The 15,137-nt window shown below is 44.3% G+C and overlaps 1 protein-coding gene across 6 annotated transcripts in view; it reads right to left on the reverse strand.

Annotated features, from left to right (window-relative positions):
- Positions 1–15,137, reverse strand: part of KLHL3 (kelch like family member 3) — a 124,638-nt gene that overhangs the window by 58,926 nt on the left and 50,575 nt on the right. For all 6 annotated transcript variants that reach the window (XM_081286816.1, XM_081286817.1, XM_081286818.1 and 3 more), the window contains one exon: positions 9,667–9,829. In XM_081286816.1, the coding sequence (XP_081142942.1) occupies positions 9,667–9,829 (163 nt within the window). The remainder of the gene's footprint in view (positions 1–9,666; positions 9,830–15,137) is intronic.

Raw genomic sequence — 15,137 nt, forward strand, 5'->3', positions numbered from 1 at the left:
CATCGGTTACACATCCACAATTTTACATAATGCCCTATTGGTAATTGTTGTACTCTGCTCCCTTTCCTATCCCCCACTATCCCCCCTCCCCTCCCCTCCCTTTTACTCTCTCTACCCCATCTACTGTAATCCATCTCCCTCCTTATTTATTTTCCCATTCCCCACCCAGCCTCTTATATGTAATTTTGTATAGCAATGAGGGTCTCCCTTCATTTCCATGCAATTTTCCTCATCTCTCCCTTTCCCTCCCATCTCATGTCACTGATTAATGTTACTCTTTTCTTCCTGCTCTTCCTCCCTGCTCTGTTCATATTTGCTCTCATTATATCAAAGAAGACATTTGGCACTTGTTTTTTAGGGATTGGCTAGCTTCACTAAGCATAATCTGCTCTAGTGCTGTCCATTTCCCTGCAAATTCTATGATTTTGAAAATTTATCTGTTTAAATTGTGTGTATCATTTGGGCAAATCATTTGCCTATTCAATTTGGGCAAATCATATGACTCTATAATTTTGTCGATGCCTTTGATACTTTCTATTTTATAGGAGTACAAGTTTTCAAAATAATTTCTAGTTATCTTCTGTATTTCTGCAGTGTCTGTTTTGATATTTACTTTTTTATCACATTAGTAATTTGAGTTTTCTCTGTACTTCTCTTCATTAGCATGGCTGAACAGACACTTATCAGAAGAAGATATACAATCAATCAACAAATATATAAAAAAATGCTCAATATCTCTAGCAATTAGAGAAATGCAAATCAAAACTAAGATTTCATCCCACTCCAGTCAGAATGGCAGATATTAAGAATACAAACAACAATAAGTGTTGGTGAGGATGTGGGGAAAAGGGCACACTTTTACATTGCTGGTGGGACTGCAAAATGGTGCAGCCAATCTGGAAAGCAGTATGGAGATTCCTTGGGAAGCTGGGAATGGAACCACCATTTAACCCAGCTATCCCGCTCCTAGGTATATACCCAAAGAACAGCATACTTCAGGGACACAGCCTCATCAATGTTTATAGCAGCACAATTCACAATAGCTAATTTGTGGATCCAACCTAGATGCCCTTCAGTAGATGAATGGATAAAGAAAATGTGGCATATATACACGATGGAATATTATTCAACATTAAAAGATAAGAAAATCATGGCATTTGCAGGTAAATGGATAGAATTGGAGAATATAATGCTAAGTGAAGTAAGCCAATCCCCAAAAAACAAATGCTGAATGTCTTGTCTGATATGAGGATGCTGATTCATAACGGGGATGAATCAGTGGCGGGGCGGGAGCATAGGAGGAACAGATGAACTTTAGATAGGGCAAAGGCAGGGGAGAGGAAATGGGCATGGGATAGAAAAGATGGTGGAATGAGACAGTGAACTCATTATTACCCTAAGTACATATTTAAAAACACAAATGGTGTGACTCTACTTTGTGTTCAACCAGAGACATGAAAAATTGTGCTCTATTTGTGTAATATGAATTGAATTACATTCTGCTATCATTTACAACTAATTAGAATAAATAAAATTAAAACATTTTTTAAAAAAGAAACTCTTTAGAAACAAAGGATGACTATTACCAACCCATGTTTCTGTTTCAAAGTCCAGTTCTAGGGGCAGCATCACTCTAACAGAAAAGTTTTTCCATAGCATCAAGACATCCTCTAGGACTACAAGACTGTGGACCTGCAATGTCTTACCAACCAAGTTTAATTCCATTGAGTTCAACAAACTTTCTTTGTAATGCAAGTTATTCAAGTTCCTCTGGCAGCAGTTTTCTCACCTACTAAGTGGCACTAATTATAGTATATATCTCATAAAAGTATTATAGGCTAATAAGCGAATATATAAAACTCATATTTATTGAAACTATTGTAAAAACTAGATAACTGTTAATGCCTGATGTAGCAAATGCAGCATTGCTTCAAAAAAGAAGAAAAACAAGCTGATGCCCACAAGGGGCCTCCTGGCTCATAAGAAGATAAGGCAAGGCATCAATATTCCCAACCCAAGTCCATAAGGTCATAACAGGGAGAAGCACTTCAAGTAGAAACAAAAGCAGAGAAGCAGGAAAATTCAGAGCACATGTAAAGAACAGCAGTAGTGGAGTCTAGTGAGCATCTACACTATACTATGTCAGTCTCCTGACAAAGGTTTACTGAGCACTCACTGAGTCAGGACCTGTGCCAGGCGCCAGGATATGCAATGGACAGACAGGCAAGGCTAGATCACAGGGAAGAGCCAAATGCCCACGAGACAAGGCATTCTTTAACCACAGTCTAGCTCCTTACAGGGGAGCGCTCCAGGAATAAACTAACTTTTCTTGTCTTTTTGCTTCTTCCTTAACCAAAACTAGAAACAGTGGAAAAAGTGTTAATTAACTAAGGTTCTAGTTAAGAGCCTTAATTAGCTAGACTTTAACTAAAAAGTTTAAGTTCTAAATCCTAGTTCATGAAACATTATGTGTGTGCTCCTTTCCATTAGGATGAGAAATTATAGAGAAGAGGAAGAGCCAACATGTAACTTCCAGTCTTTTCCCCCACCATGCAACACACACACACACACACACACACACACACACACACACACTTCCAGTGTTAAAAAGATGAGAAAACTGGTGGCATCCCAGAAAAAAGATTTCTCTGGAGGCCTAGGTAGAGGAGGTTGAGGCATCTCCTAATAGTAGCTACCACATACTGAAGTGCATATCAACATGCCCATTTTACAGATGGAGAAACAGAAGCTTACCTAATAGTAAGAGGTAGAGCCAGGTCTTGAAACCAAGGCTGTCTGATCATAACAAATATTCTGATGGGTACCTTAATCCCTAAGATCATAAAAACCAGTCCTGAGCAAGACATTGGGGTAAAGCTCAATATGGAAACCATAAAATCCTAAGAATTCTTCTCAGGGGTGCTAGAGAGAGAGAAAGTTGTTCTAAGCATTTTGGAGTCGGTCCTCTGTTCCAAAGCCAGACCTAACCTATCACTTAGATCTTTCTCACGGGGCATGGTGGCACACACCTGTAATCCCAGTAACTTAGAAGGCTGAGGCAGGAGGATCACAGGTTGGAGGCCAGCCTCAGCAACTGAGGCCCTGAGCAACTCAGCAAAACCCTGTCTCTAAATAAAATATAACAAAGACTGGAGATGTGGCTTAGTGGTTAAGCACCTCTGGTTCAATCCCTAGTATAAAATATATATATATTTATAAATATATGTGTGTGTATGTATGTGTGTGCACATACATATATATGTCTTTCTCCAACAGGCTACATAAAGTGGTATTCAATATTCCCAAATACCCCAAAACAGGAAATAATAATTTGTCATATCACCAATCGCCCTGCCTTACCATATGAAGTCTGTTTGGGACTGCAGCCCCAAAAGGCATGTCTGCCTTGTTGGAAGCTGAATCTTCAGTGTTCAATACAATGTCTGAAATAATTACTAGCTATGAAATAATTACTGCACTTAATTTCACATTCTTCAGGACTAAGACTCAGGCTACCTCCCAAGCTAGCCTCAAGCTTGTTCCTTTCTCTTTATGGGAAGAAGTAAACCAAATCATTTGATCTGGATCATCTAAGCTGTCAGCCCAGAACAAATGGAACTGATAATCCACTTGTGATTTCTTTGACCTGCAGAGATGAAATGAACCCTATAATCCCCAGGGCCAGTGGCCCCAGGGAACATGTGTGAATACCTCTGAGTTGAACCACTGGTCACAACTACAGGAGAACTCAGCTGAATACAGGTGAGCACATAAACAGAATTAAAACATTTGGCAAGATAAAAAAAAAATGAAATAGAACTGCCATAAGTCTCTCTCTTCTGGTCCTCATTATCCTATTTTTGGAGAGCGGAGGCAAGCTTTCTTGAATCAATATTTGATTTTCCAGGCCCACAGTTTCTCTGCTTCAGGGAGAAGATTCTGCTGCCACAGGGAAGTAAAGGAGACCTACTTTGACCTCTTTCCAGAAGGGCCACAACCACCAGCCCTCAGACTAAATATAATTATATCCGCCCTCCCCAGGGATGAAAGGAAATGAGCTTTCTTTCCATATTGACTCTCTTTTCCATTTTGAATCCAGAACTATATGTACTGTCCCACCTTTCCTCTCTCTCTTTCCCCTCATGCACACATACAGAGCCAAGCGCTATATCGAAATTGCCCAGTTATCAGTGCCATGGATGCAACACTGAAGTTCCCTGTTACCTAGAAAATAGAAGAAACAAAGGAAGTGTCCTGAAATTACCCAAAAAAGAAGAGCTAGCAGCAAAAGCTATCTGTGTCTGCACTGCTGCTGCATTTTCCAGCTTCAAGATAGAAGGGAAAATAAAAGGGAGGCAGGAGGGAGGCAACCACTAGCAGCAGACAGAATGCACTGGCCAGTGCAGGAGGGGAGGTAAGTAGGGGCTCAGAGCACAGGCCTCTGAAGTCAGACGCCTCACCATGAACCTTGGCACTGCCACTCATAAGCTGTGTCATCTTGGGCAAGTTACTAAACCTCTCTGAGTTTCTGTGTCTTCACCTGTAGACTAAGCAAATAACAGGCTCCCTTATAGTTAGGTGACTAAAATGAGTCAATGCCCGTGAAGTGTGTGCACCCCAGCAAGTGTTCAAAAATGGTAAAACCTCCCACCACCACCACTACCACCACCACCACTTCTTGATGCCAAGTTGGGGGCAGCAGTTTTATAAGAAGATCCTCAGTGAGTCAGAGGTCAATGACTTTAAAATGCTTTGCCAAACTTTCCTACAGCCCTTAATTTAATTACTTCATTCCAAGGTCTCAAATGACTCAATCAATTTGGTGGGGGAGGAGCCCATTTCTCTCCATGAGCACGTGAAATCCAATGGCTTTTCCATCCTGTGGCTGGAGGGTTTCAGCTCAACTTTGGCAGACTGATGTAAACAACATGTTCAAAGAATTTTAATTGCCATCTCATTAATGAAGTCCCATTAACATCCCTCCCCACCAGCTCTGCTGATAGCCCAGCGCATGGCCAAATAACAATAACCTGGGCCCTGGCCTCTGAGGTTAAAAATTAAGCAGTCCTTGGAAACAACAATAATAATATATAAGAAATAGGCTGCATAAGATACTAGGGTCCCTTTCCCAGCTACCAGCTACACAGGACTGGGAGAGTGTCACTTGGGAGCAGGAATCTGAACAGGCAGCCTCTAAATGTGGGCCCCACTCTTTTCCACCACAGAACAAATATCATAGTAAAAAACCCAGGGGTATCACTCTAAGAGGGAAACCAGATTTACAGGAAGCAGAAGAGACTTCAGGAGTCAGGGACCCAAACAGCCTCCTGGAGAAAGGAAGGTGCTCCAGCCCCCTCCCAAAGTCCTGCTGTCACCAGGGAGGCTGAAGACTTCTCAGAAAGCCAGAACTGGCCTTAAAAATAAGGTTCCTTTGTTTTACTGAGAGAGAAATTTGGCAATACCTATAAATTCATTCATTTATGTGGTGCCAGGGATGGAACCCAGGGTGCTGTGCATGCCAGCTAAGTGTTCTAAACTGAATACATCCCCAACTCCATCAGAATGTTTAAAAATGCACATTCTTTTTGGTCCAACGATCAATAGTATCAAAGCGGCATCCCTACAGTATAAGAATTCTCACTGAAGCATTTTCTATAAGAAAAAATTGAAAACATTAGTGTCCATCGACAGAGGACTAGTTAAATAAATTATACTTCATCCACATGATACAGCAGATAAAAAATTATAATAAGATACAGCCATCCACAAGGATCTGGAAACAATTCCAAGACTTTGTTTTTAGTCAAACAAAAACACAATGAGTACAGAATGATTCTATTTATGTCAGTTAAAAAAATCATAATATACAAATTTTATATGGCTACCTAATATATTCCCTTTGTCCTCTTCAAAGAGAGGGCCTAGAAGATGGACTTTGCTCTTTTATGTATGTACTGTTTGCACAAGTGTAAGTTGCTTTTACTGACTACATTCTCTAAAGTTTTAAAACAATGGTAAAGAAATGTATCTGCCAACATGGGTAACGGCTAAGGATTTTTTTAAAGCTGGAAAACACACATATACAATGAGAAAGATCCAGATGGCCTCAGAAAGATATACATCAAGGTGTTGGTCGTGGTTCTCTTTGGATAGATGGTGGTGCTTTTCATGTTCTTTTTTGCCTATCCACTTTTTCTGTACTGATCAGGGATGGGTTTTGTATTTAAGTAGAATAGCAGCAATAATAACAGAAAAAGAAATCTTTCACTGGAAAAGGAACAAGCAGACAAGTGAAGGCACAGCCCAGCTGGCCAGAGCCTGGGGAGGATGAGGAAGCAGTAAGGACATATTTGCCTGGGGCACCTGGAGAAAAAGAAACCAAAGGCAGAAATCCTTGGAAATGATCCTCCATCCCCAAATTGTGTGTGGCTTGCAGCACTAGTGGAGGTAGCTCAAGGACTCCTGCTTTCTAGCCTAGACTCGGCTTTGAGACTCTCAGTGCAAATGAGGAGGCTGGCAGGAGGACTGCAGAGCCCAGCCCAGGGTGTCTGCTCGGCCTCTCCTCCTTGACCCAATCTTCAAACCATCCTAGAAATAGGACAGAATGGACTACACCCATCATAGAGGAGAAAAGGAGCCCAGGGTCAATTAGCTCCAAAGCATTAGATGGTCGCCTTACAATCTGTTGGCTTGAAACACCTAAAAAAAGTCAGGGCCCAGGAGACCAGTGATCACTGGGCAGAACAACACTGTCTCTTGTGGGTGCCTACCTTTATGAAGGGACAAAGCAGCCGGTCCCTCTCAAGAAGCAGCAATGGTAAAGAGCACCAGGCCCCATTTAAACACCAGTGTGCAAGACCAAGAAAACAAAGCAGAGCCACATCACTGCAAGGGGTAGGCACACATAACACATTGTATTTTAATTCTAGACACTACAGGCTTCCTGCCCTTCACTTCTAATTTCTTCTCATAATTGTCTTAACTTCTGCACCATCCCATTACATAACCTCCTTCGTGTGCACAGTTGAGGGCTGCAAAGAAAGCCATCCGGGAGATGGTCATGGGCCTGCACACAGGGAGGAAGCCCTCAGCCTGAGGATGATAATGACTGAGCCAGGGAAAGTGAGACAGCTCCCTCCTGCAGTGAGGCAACAGGCAACATGTGTGGGGAGGAAACAGCCAAACCAGGAAGAGAAGGAGACGCCCACATGATGCTTCCCTACTCCAAAATGACTAGACACCCTGTGTCTAGCAGACAGCTGGGTGTCTGTCTACGCTGTCTGTTCTTGGAATCTGGTGACTACATGGCACAGGTTTCTAGGCACACACTTCTAATGGAAAATGCCATCTGCAGCCACCTGCACTCCTCACTCATTGACTCACAAAGTCTCTTACGTCCAAATGGGGCCTGGAAGCTATAGACAGTGGTAGTACAAATGTCAGCTCTGGATTAACTGTCTGGGTTTGAATTCCACTTCTGTCCCTGCTAGCTATATGGCTTCATGTTATTTTACCTCTCTGTGGTTTCCTCATCTGTTCTGTGAATTAAACAAAGTAATGCCCATAAAATGCTTCACACAGGATGTGACCCAAAGCGAGAGCCCATCAAATGCTAGCTAAAGAGAATCCATCGGGGTATCTGCACATGCACATGCACCCTCAATGCTGCCCGAACCCAAACACTATGACAGCATCAGCACCAGGAAACACAATGATGGTGGACATGGTCCTAACTGCATCCTCCCCTCTCTCCCACAGATGCATTTGCACCACCAGATAGAAAAAAGGGCAAAGGGAGAATATAGATGTTGAAAGAGGGGAAAAGCCAAGCCACATGAGCCTGGGAGCCTTTGTTAAAGGTGAGAGTTCATCACATTCCCTAAATCTCAGACAATCCTATCAGCCAACTACAGAAGGATGGAACATGTGCTGCATGTGCACAGATCCATGCACACACTGGGCAGAAGGAAAGGGCTGGTGAGGGAGACAAAGGAGGAGCCACAGAATTCCTGGCACCTGAGCACTCCTTCTTTGCCACCACACAAGCAAACAGCTGTGGCCAAGCTATCAACTCCTGCTGGAGAAAAGCCAGAGCACATCCATCAAGAAAGTGGCCTCTGCAGAGGTTGGGCTGGGGATCCATCACTCTGAAGAGAAAGGGGGACCTAAGAAAAGGCAGAAGTCTGGTGGGGAAATGCAAGGGAAAGGACAGCACAAGAGGGACAGCAGAGGAACAGGAGAGTCGAGGTTCAGAATGGCAAGAGGCAACAGGATTCAGAAGTGAGGCTACTAGGGAATGTCCTTACAAATGTCATAACCACCAAGCCCATCTTAACAACCAGTCCTATCTGTGCCCTCACAGACTCCGGGCAAAATGAGAATCTGTGCTGTCTCCTGGAGTCAGGGGTTTGGTGAGAAAACAAGAGGATGCCAAGAGACACAGCACACACTAATTACCTCATGAACCACAGGGAGCTACAGGTGGGCATCCAGCTGGTCCTCCGCTCCCTGCCACACACTGCTGGACAGGAGGCAGAGAACAGAGTTTGTCTGGGGAGTGGGTAAAATGAAGCTTTTTATTGCAAGGACAGGAGGCAGCCAAAAGTGAATCTATCAAAAAAATGTGGGGACCTGTTTCCTAGGTCCCTTATGATCTTTCCTTTAGCTAAAAAAAAAAAAAAAAAAAAAAAATGGTAATGAAGATTTCTGTCCTGCTAAACATGGTGGGCTGAATTTTCAGTTCATCTCTATTCCCTCCAGGGTCCCATTAAAATAACGGAATGACAAGCTCTAGCAGGGAGAATGTCTCCCAGAAAACTAAAATGGAATCAACACATTATCAGATTGAGGATTGTTCAGTTGTATTTGACAAAAACTAGATAGAGGTTGTAGCACTGATATGCAAAAGAAAAACACAATTACTAGCTTCCTGTCTAATTTGAAGAAAAATAAAGAATTTTCTGATTAAAAATTAATACATGACTTGGTTCATTTGTGGGAGTGACTGTCAAATAATGAAGAGCAGGTGAGTGTGTGGACAAGGATAAGGTTTAGAAAGCCCAGTGGGATTTTTGTGCAGAAGTCAACACATAATTTCTAAAGTCAACAAACCAAAAATTAATGGTAGGAACAAACTGCTTAGATCAATGGAGGTAGATAGCAGATGAAGCAGGTTTTAGCTGAGTCAGATCCTGCATTTTAGTTGTTAGGACTGAAAGTGAGTAGCCTAGAAAGCAAGACAGTGTGGAAAGGAAGAGCAGGGGATGTGTTTATCAATAGAAGGCTAGCAACAAACAGTATCTGACTTTTAACTTCATGTTTACAGAACATGCTGTAATTAATTTTAATAATCATGACCAAAATTAAAATCTTCTTCAATAACAACAAAAGATCTCTTTCAACAGTTCAATTTATTGTGCCCCAAAGACTTCTCAGATCTCCTTCCTCTACTATACCACCCATCTAGCAATTAATCATATTCCACTTGGCAATGAGCTAAATGCACCTATTGCTAATTACCTTCCCACCTGTGCTTTGTCTCCTAACTAAATCAGAGCTGCTTCACAGCAGAGACCACTTCTCATAATCTTTGAGGAGTACACAGCAGGCCAGGAGATTAAATCCACAAGCCCACAGAGGAGGTGCAGTGTTCCAGTTCCCGGTTACCTGCATAGGCATTGGCCTGCTGCAGAAGGTCGGTGCAGGTGTGCACATCTGCAAATGCACGGATGCCCAGGCAATTGGTGGGATGCAACTGAGACTGCAGGAAGTCACAGCAGTTCTGCCGAACATCCATGAGCTGCAGCAAGCTGGCTGCTGGGAGCAGCACCTACAAGAGAAGGTGACATTCTAAGACACAATATCCCACTGGCAGGGACTATTCCAATCATGTTCCCAAGCTTAAGATCTATTCATGGCTCGACACTGCCTATTAGGTCCAAACTTCCCAGCATTATTTCCCACTGCTCTCTTCATTTCATCAACCCAAAGCACCAGGGGATTCTCTATCCCCAAGACACACTGCAGTGCTTCCCACGGTGATATCAATCAGTGAGATCTTATTCGGATCAGATTCTGACTCAGTAGGTCTAGAGTGGGACCTGAGAGCTCATATTTCTAACAAAAACCCAGGGAATGCTTGTAGCTACTGGTTCATGAATCATGCTTAAAGTAATAAAGCCACATGTGACACACACACGGTATGGCACTTGTTCTCAGATAAATCTTGGAGTTAAGACTGAGTCAACAAATCATCCTGACTTTCCTGGCACCTTGCCAGTTTTAGCACAAGTCACATGTCCCAGGAGATTCCTTAGTTGTAGTCAAACTACAACACTGGAGTTTAATACTCATGTGTAGATGTCACTTCCAAAGATTCCAACTTATAGGCATTGGGTATGGCCTGGGCATTGAGATGTTGCTAAAGCTCTCCAGGAGCTTTTAACGGACAGCCAAGTGTGAGAACCATTGCCCTACGCATTCAGAAAGGACTTGAGCGGCTCGCTAGCTCTCTCACTACTTAGCTGCTGAGCCTCCGTGTGTTGTGCACTGGTCTAGGCTCTAAAGTTCCATGGTAAACAAAACAAACCAGATCCTACTGTCATGGAGCTTATATCTACTGGAATAAGAGGCTCACCCCCAAATCCCTCAGGACTCAGGCATATTTATCCTCCTATCCAGCAGATAAAATGTGAAATCTACCTCTGGATACATTCTTAGAGAGTGAGTTTTCTTTCAAAAGGTCACAAGACACATGAATATTTACACCGTATCCTGCAAGACAGAAGCAGTTCTTGCTCAGGCGTAAGTGCATGTGTTTTTCCGAGCAGTCAGGGAAGACTGGCTGGAACAGGCTCAGACTGCCAGCCTCAGTCAAGCTTCCCTAGGATTTCCCTACAGCTGCTGAAGTCTGCCCTCTGGATTAAAATAAGGATGAAGGCCAAAGTCCTACTCCATCTAGCTCTGCTCCCCTGGCCTACCCCCATCAGAGGAACATATATGATTCCTAAAAAGAAATTTAAAAAAAAATTATGGAGCAGAATAATTTGATGGCTGCTTAGTTTGTGGACCCCTCCTCCTACCCCCAGCATCCACTCACACTAAAACAATCCCCTCGTCCCAGGCCCTTGCTCTCAGAGTGACTGAGAACAGCCAGACCCCCAGCTGTTCCCAACCACAAGGCTTGCCCAGAAAGATACAGTCTGCAGATCATTTGCTCTTTACTCTGGGCACCATGAAAGTCTTTAAATGATTTAGATTCTGGACCCTGACTTTCTCCCAAAACAGCTCTGGGCCCTCAGCTCTGACTCTCATCACCTTTAAGTGCACACATAATGCCCTACTCTTAGGACTTGTCCCTTCAGAGGGTAATCAATTGTCCTGGTTTTCCCAGGACTGCAGAGTTTCCCAAGACTCTCAGTGCTAAAACTGGGAGAATCAGTCCCCCTTTATCATCCCTGCCCATGTGAGTAATCACCAAGGCCCCCACTACCAGTGTCTACTAGTAGTCAACAAGGAGGGCTCTGCCTCCTAACAGCTAAAAGTCCCCCTCACCACAGCTGAGTTTGAGAAAACCCGCTCCTTCTCCCCTCCTCCACTTGCCTATGTCCCCAGTGGAAAGCAATAAATTAGCTCCATGTCCTTGGTATTTTGTGACCCACTGATTAATTCCTGGGGAAGAAAAAAAGATAAAAATCACCCTAGCCGGAGAGTTTCAGACATAAGTGAACACAGCCAGGATCCAAATCTAACCACTTCCCCCACCTCTATCCCCAGTAGGCAGTCACCAGCCCCCCAAGCAGCCATAAACTAGGAAACTCAATTAATCTGTGAGCTTGCTCAGCCTGGGTTGAGCTTGATCCCAAGACCAGATTAGTCTCTGCTTGCTGGTTAAATGGAGATCCATTAACCATTCTTGCCGAATACACACCAGGAATGGAAAGCCCTGTTCCAAGTTCCCAAATGACCTCCATGGCACACCCTGACCAAGCACCAGTGACAAAGCCTGCAGTTAAGACTGTAGGTCAACAAGTCATCATCCTGACGCTCCTGGGGCCTTGCCAGTTTTAACACAAGTCACACGTCTCAGGAGATGGCTCAGTTGTAGTCAAAGTGCAACACTTGCCTGCCCTAGGCTGGGGTAACCAGGAAGTCCAAGGATACCTGAGAGTCCAGTCTACCCCCAGAGTCATGCACTCCCTGACAAGTCCCAGCAAGATCATGCCAGCAACACACTCCCTCCCCTTTTTCTTCTTCTTCACCAAGACAGTAGCTTGAGGTGCTCAAATTCTCAGGTTGTCATGAGACAACCAATCTGAGAAATATAATAATAAATATTTCCTGAACACACTCCTTAGGTTACACTTTCAGGTTTGTTTGTTGTTGTTGTTTTTTTTTAAGAGAGAGAGAGAGAGGAGAATTTTTAAATATTTATTTTTTAGTTTTCAGTGGACATAACATCTTTATTTTATTTTTATGTGGTGCTGAGGATCGAACCCAGTGCCCCACACATGCCAGGTGAGTGCGCTACCGCTTGAGCCACATCCCCAGCCCCTACACTTTCAGTTTTTAAAACATCCCTGGATACAGCTACCCACATAGCTTTCATCTTCCTTTCTGGTCACAAAACCCACTTACTGGGCAAAAATTATGAGGCTTCCCACCTCTCCACAACACCCATCATGTTGGGTCCACTCCCTCCAAAAGCATTCCTGAACAGGCTTCCTAAAATGAACAGGGCTTGTGGCTTCCCTGATTGCTCAATTCCCTCTCTGATCTTTCACTGCGATCAGCGGTGAGTCAAAGGCCCTTTTCTTTCTTCACTTCATACAAGAGGGCATGAAAAAAAGTCAAGAAAGTCAGAATGCTGAGGGGGATGATTCGGAGGCCAGGAGGTACACCACTGCATCTCAGGGGTACAGTGGGGCCCAATTAGACAGAGCCCTGGGGTCTGGGCACAAACGCAAGGCAAATCGCCACCTAGCAAAATATCCATGAGGTGACTCTCGAGTTCCCTGCTCTGACATCAGGAGGCTTCCAGAGGATTTCCTCTTCTCTTGTCAAACACTTCTTCCTCGAGTGACAAGGTCATGAACATGAGACCAGCTCAGGCACTCAGCTTGGAGTGAGACTTCCCTGGTGGCATCACTAGTCAGTACTCCCTCTTCCTAAGGAGAGGAAGCTGGAACCACCCATAAAGATGGAGGAGTACCCCAAGTCAAAATGTTCCTTGCTCGCCTATCGCTGCCTCTGCATTATGTCTGGGAGGACGGGCACTCAAGTCGCCCTTAGCAAAGAGCCTTTGGGTTCCCCTTCAGCCTGCAAATGGTCAACCCTCCATTTTTCATGTGCAGGCCCAGTTTTGTTTTTTCTCTCCCTCGGATAACATGAAAACACAGCAGAGGATATCCCGTCACAGAGTTTGTTTCCTTTAGCAAAAACAAAAGGAAATGCCCTGCCTCAGAAAGCACCTACAGGGAGGCAGGGGCCAGGCACAGGGGGAGGTGACAGGGCCACCAGGGTCTCTAGGCCAGCCATGGAGTGGGCTGGCACAGAAACAGTGCTAAATTGAAACCTGTTGAGAGAAAGAAGAGAGAATGGAAGAGAGGAGGGGTGCACAGATGAACAGGACAGTGGACAGAACAGCACTGACATTACAAGGGTCACTTGGAATTTTGCCTTCTCCACTTACCAACCATGTAACTGAGGACAAATTACTTAACCTCTCTGTCTCTTCAACAGGAGAGTAAAGATAACGGTACTGCTTTAAATGCTTGTGAGGATCAAATGAGGCAATTCATTTAAACAGTGAACATAGTGCTTGGTACAAAGACAGTGCTCAGTTATCAGCTTTTATTATGATTAATCATTATGAGCAGAAGCCAAGGTTCATTCATTTAGCAAAGATGTGAGCTCACCACAGCTGCAGAACATAGTAGGAAAGAGCCAGGTTCAGCTCCCCACTGTACCACTTATTCCCTCCGTGACTGTAGCAGGTCACTTCCCTCTCTGTGCATCAGCTTCTTCAACTGTATAAGATGGGTCATATTAGTTGTGACTTTCATCTACCTGGCTTATAATGAATATTAATAAGCATCAGTTAGGATTGTTGTGACCTCTGCCCCAGGAAGACAACTCAATGTCTCTTCCAAGCTACAAATTTCTTGGAGAGACCAAGTGTGGCTCCCATGGTCATTAAACCAAGACCCAAATCTCTGACACAGCAAGAGCCCCTGGGACTCCATGCTCATCTCCTCAGTGCACAAATCCTCAACAAATTATGTCTTTGTAGACAATGGGTAAGCAGCTGCCTCAGCAGAAATGTAAGAGCATGATGGGGAATCTACATTTTGATCCAGACTCTCTCCTCAACCTTTCTTGATTTGTTTTTCCTCAAGGTCATCCCTGACCTTACCACATTTTAGAGTGAGGAAGAAAAGAAAAAGGAATAGTTTTACCATATATTGCACTGATTCCAAATGACAGTTCCCCTATAGTCCCACGTGATGCCTCTCCATGGAGCCCTGCACATGCTGCCCCCCGCCCCACTCCACACTTATAGATGAAGACAGCAGGCCCTGCGGGTCACAGGCCAGTGGGTCACAGGTAGGTCTGGACACTCAGGCTTCCTTCAAGATTCGGCCCAAATATTTGGTATTTCCTCAGTTAGGTGTGACCTGACGGCCCTCATCAGGGCAGCCCACCCTGACCCCCACCCCGCCATGCTGGAGGACACCCACATGTTCAGCCATCTGTTTCCACCTGCAGCCCAGCTGCTCCTTGGGAAGCAGCCTGTCATGGCACCCTCTTTGCCCACCCTCTTTGCCCACAGGGCAGGAGCTCAGAAGACATGTTTTGAATGACTGATCAAATAAAGGAGTAAGATGAGACTCTATAAAACCAGCCACAAAGAAGGAGAGGGACCAGCCCCTTCCCTGGTGCCTTCTACAGCATGCTTCCCCTCCACCTAACTATTTAGCAGCTCCTTTAAAGGGCCTTTGCCTCAGAGCAGCAGCTGGCAGCTGGCCTTGGCCTCTGTCCTTGCCAAGCATTCCAGGCACACCCAGAGCAGGAGGTATCCCAAACTATCCTCTGCTTGGGACAATTCCCAGCCACTTCCAGGCCAGATCAGGTTAATC

The sequence above is a fragment of the Spermophilus citellus genome (assembly GCF_964194105.1).
Source record: "Spermophilus citellus genome assembly, chromosome: 1".
NCBI classification, from domain to species: domain Eukaryota; kingdom Metazoa; phylum Chordata; class Mammalia; order Rodentia; family Sciuridae; genus Spermophilus; species Spermophilus citellus.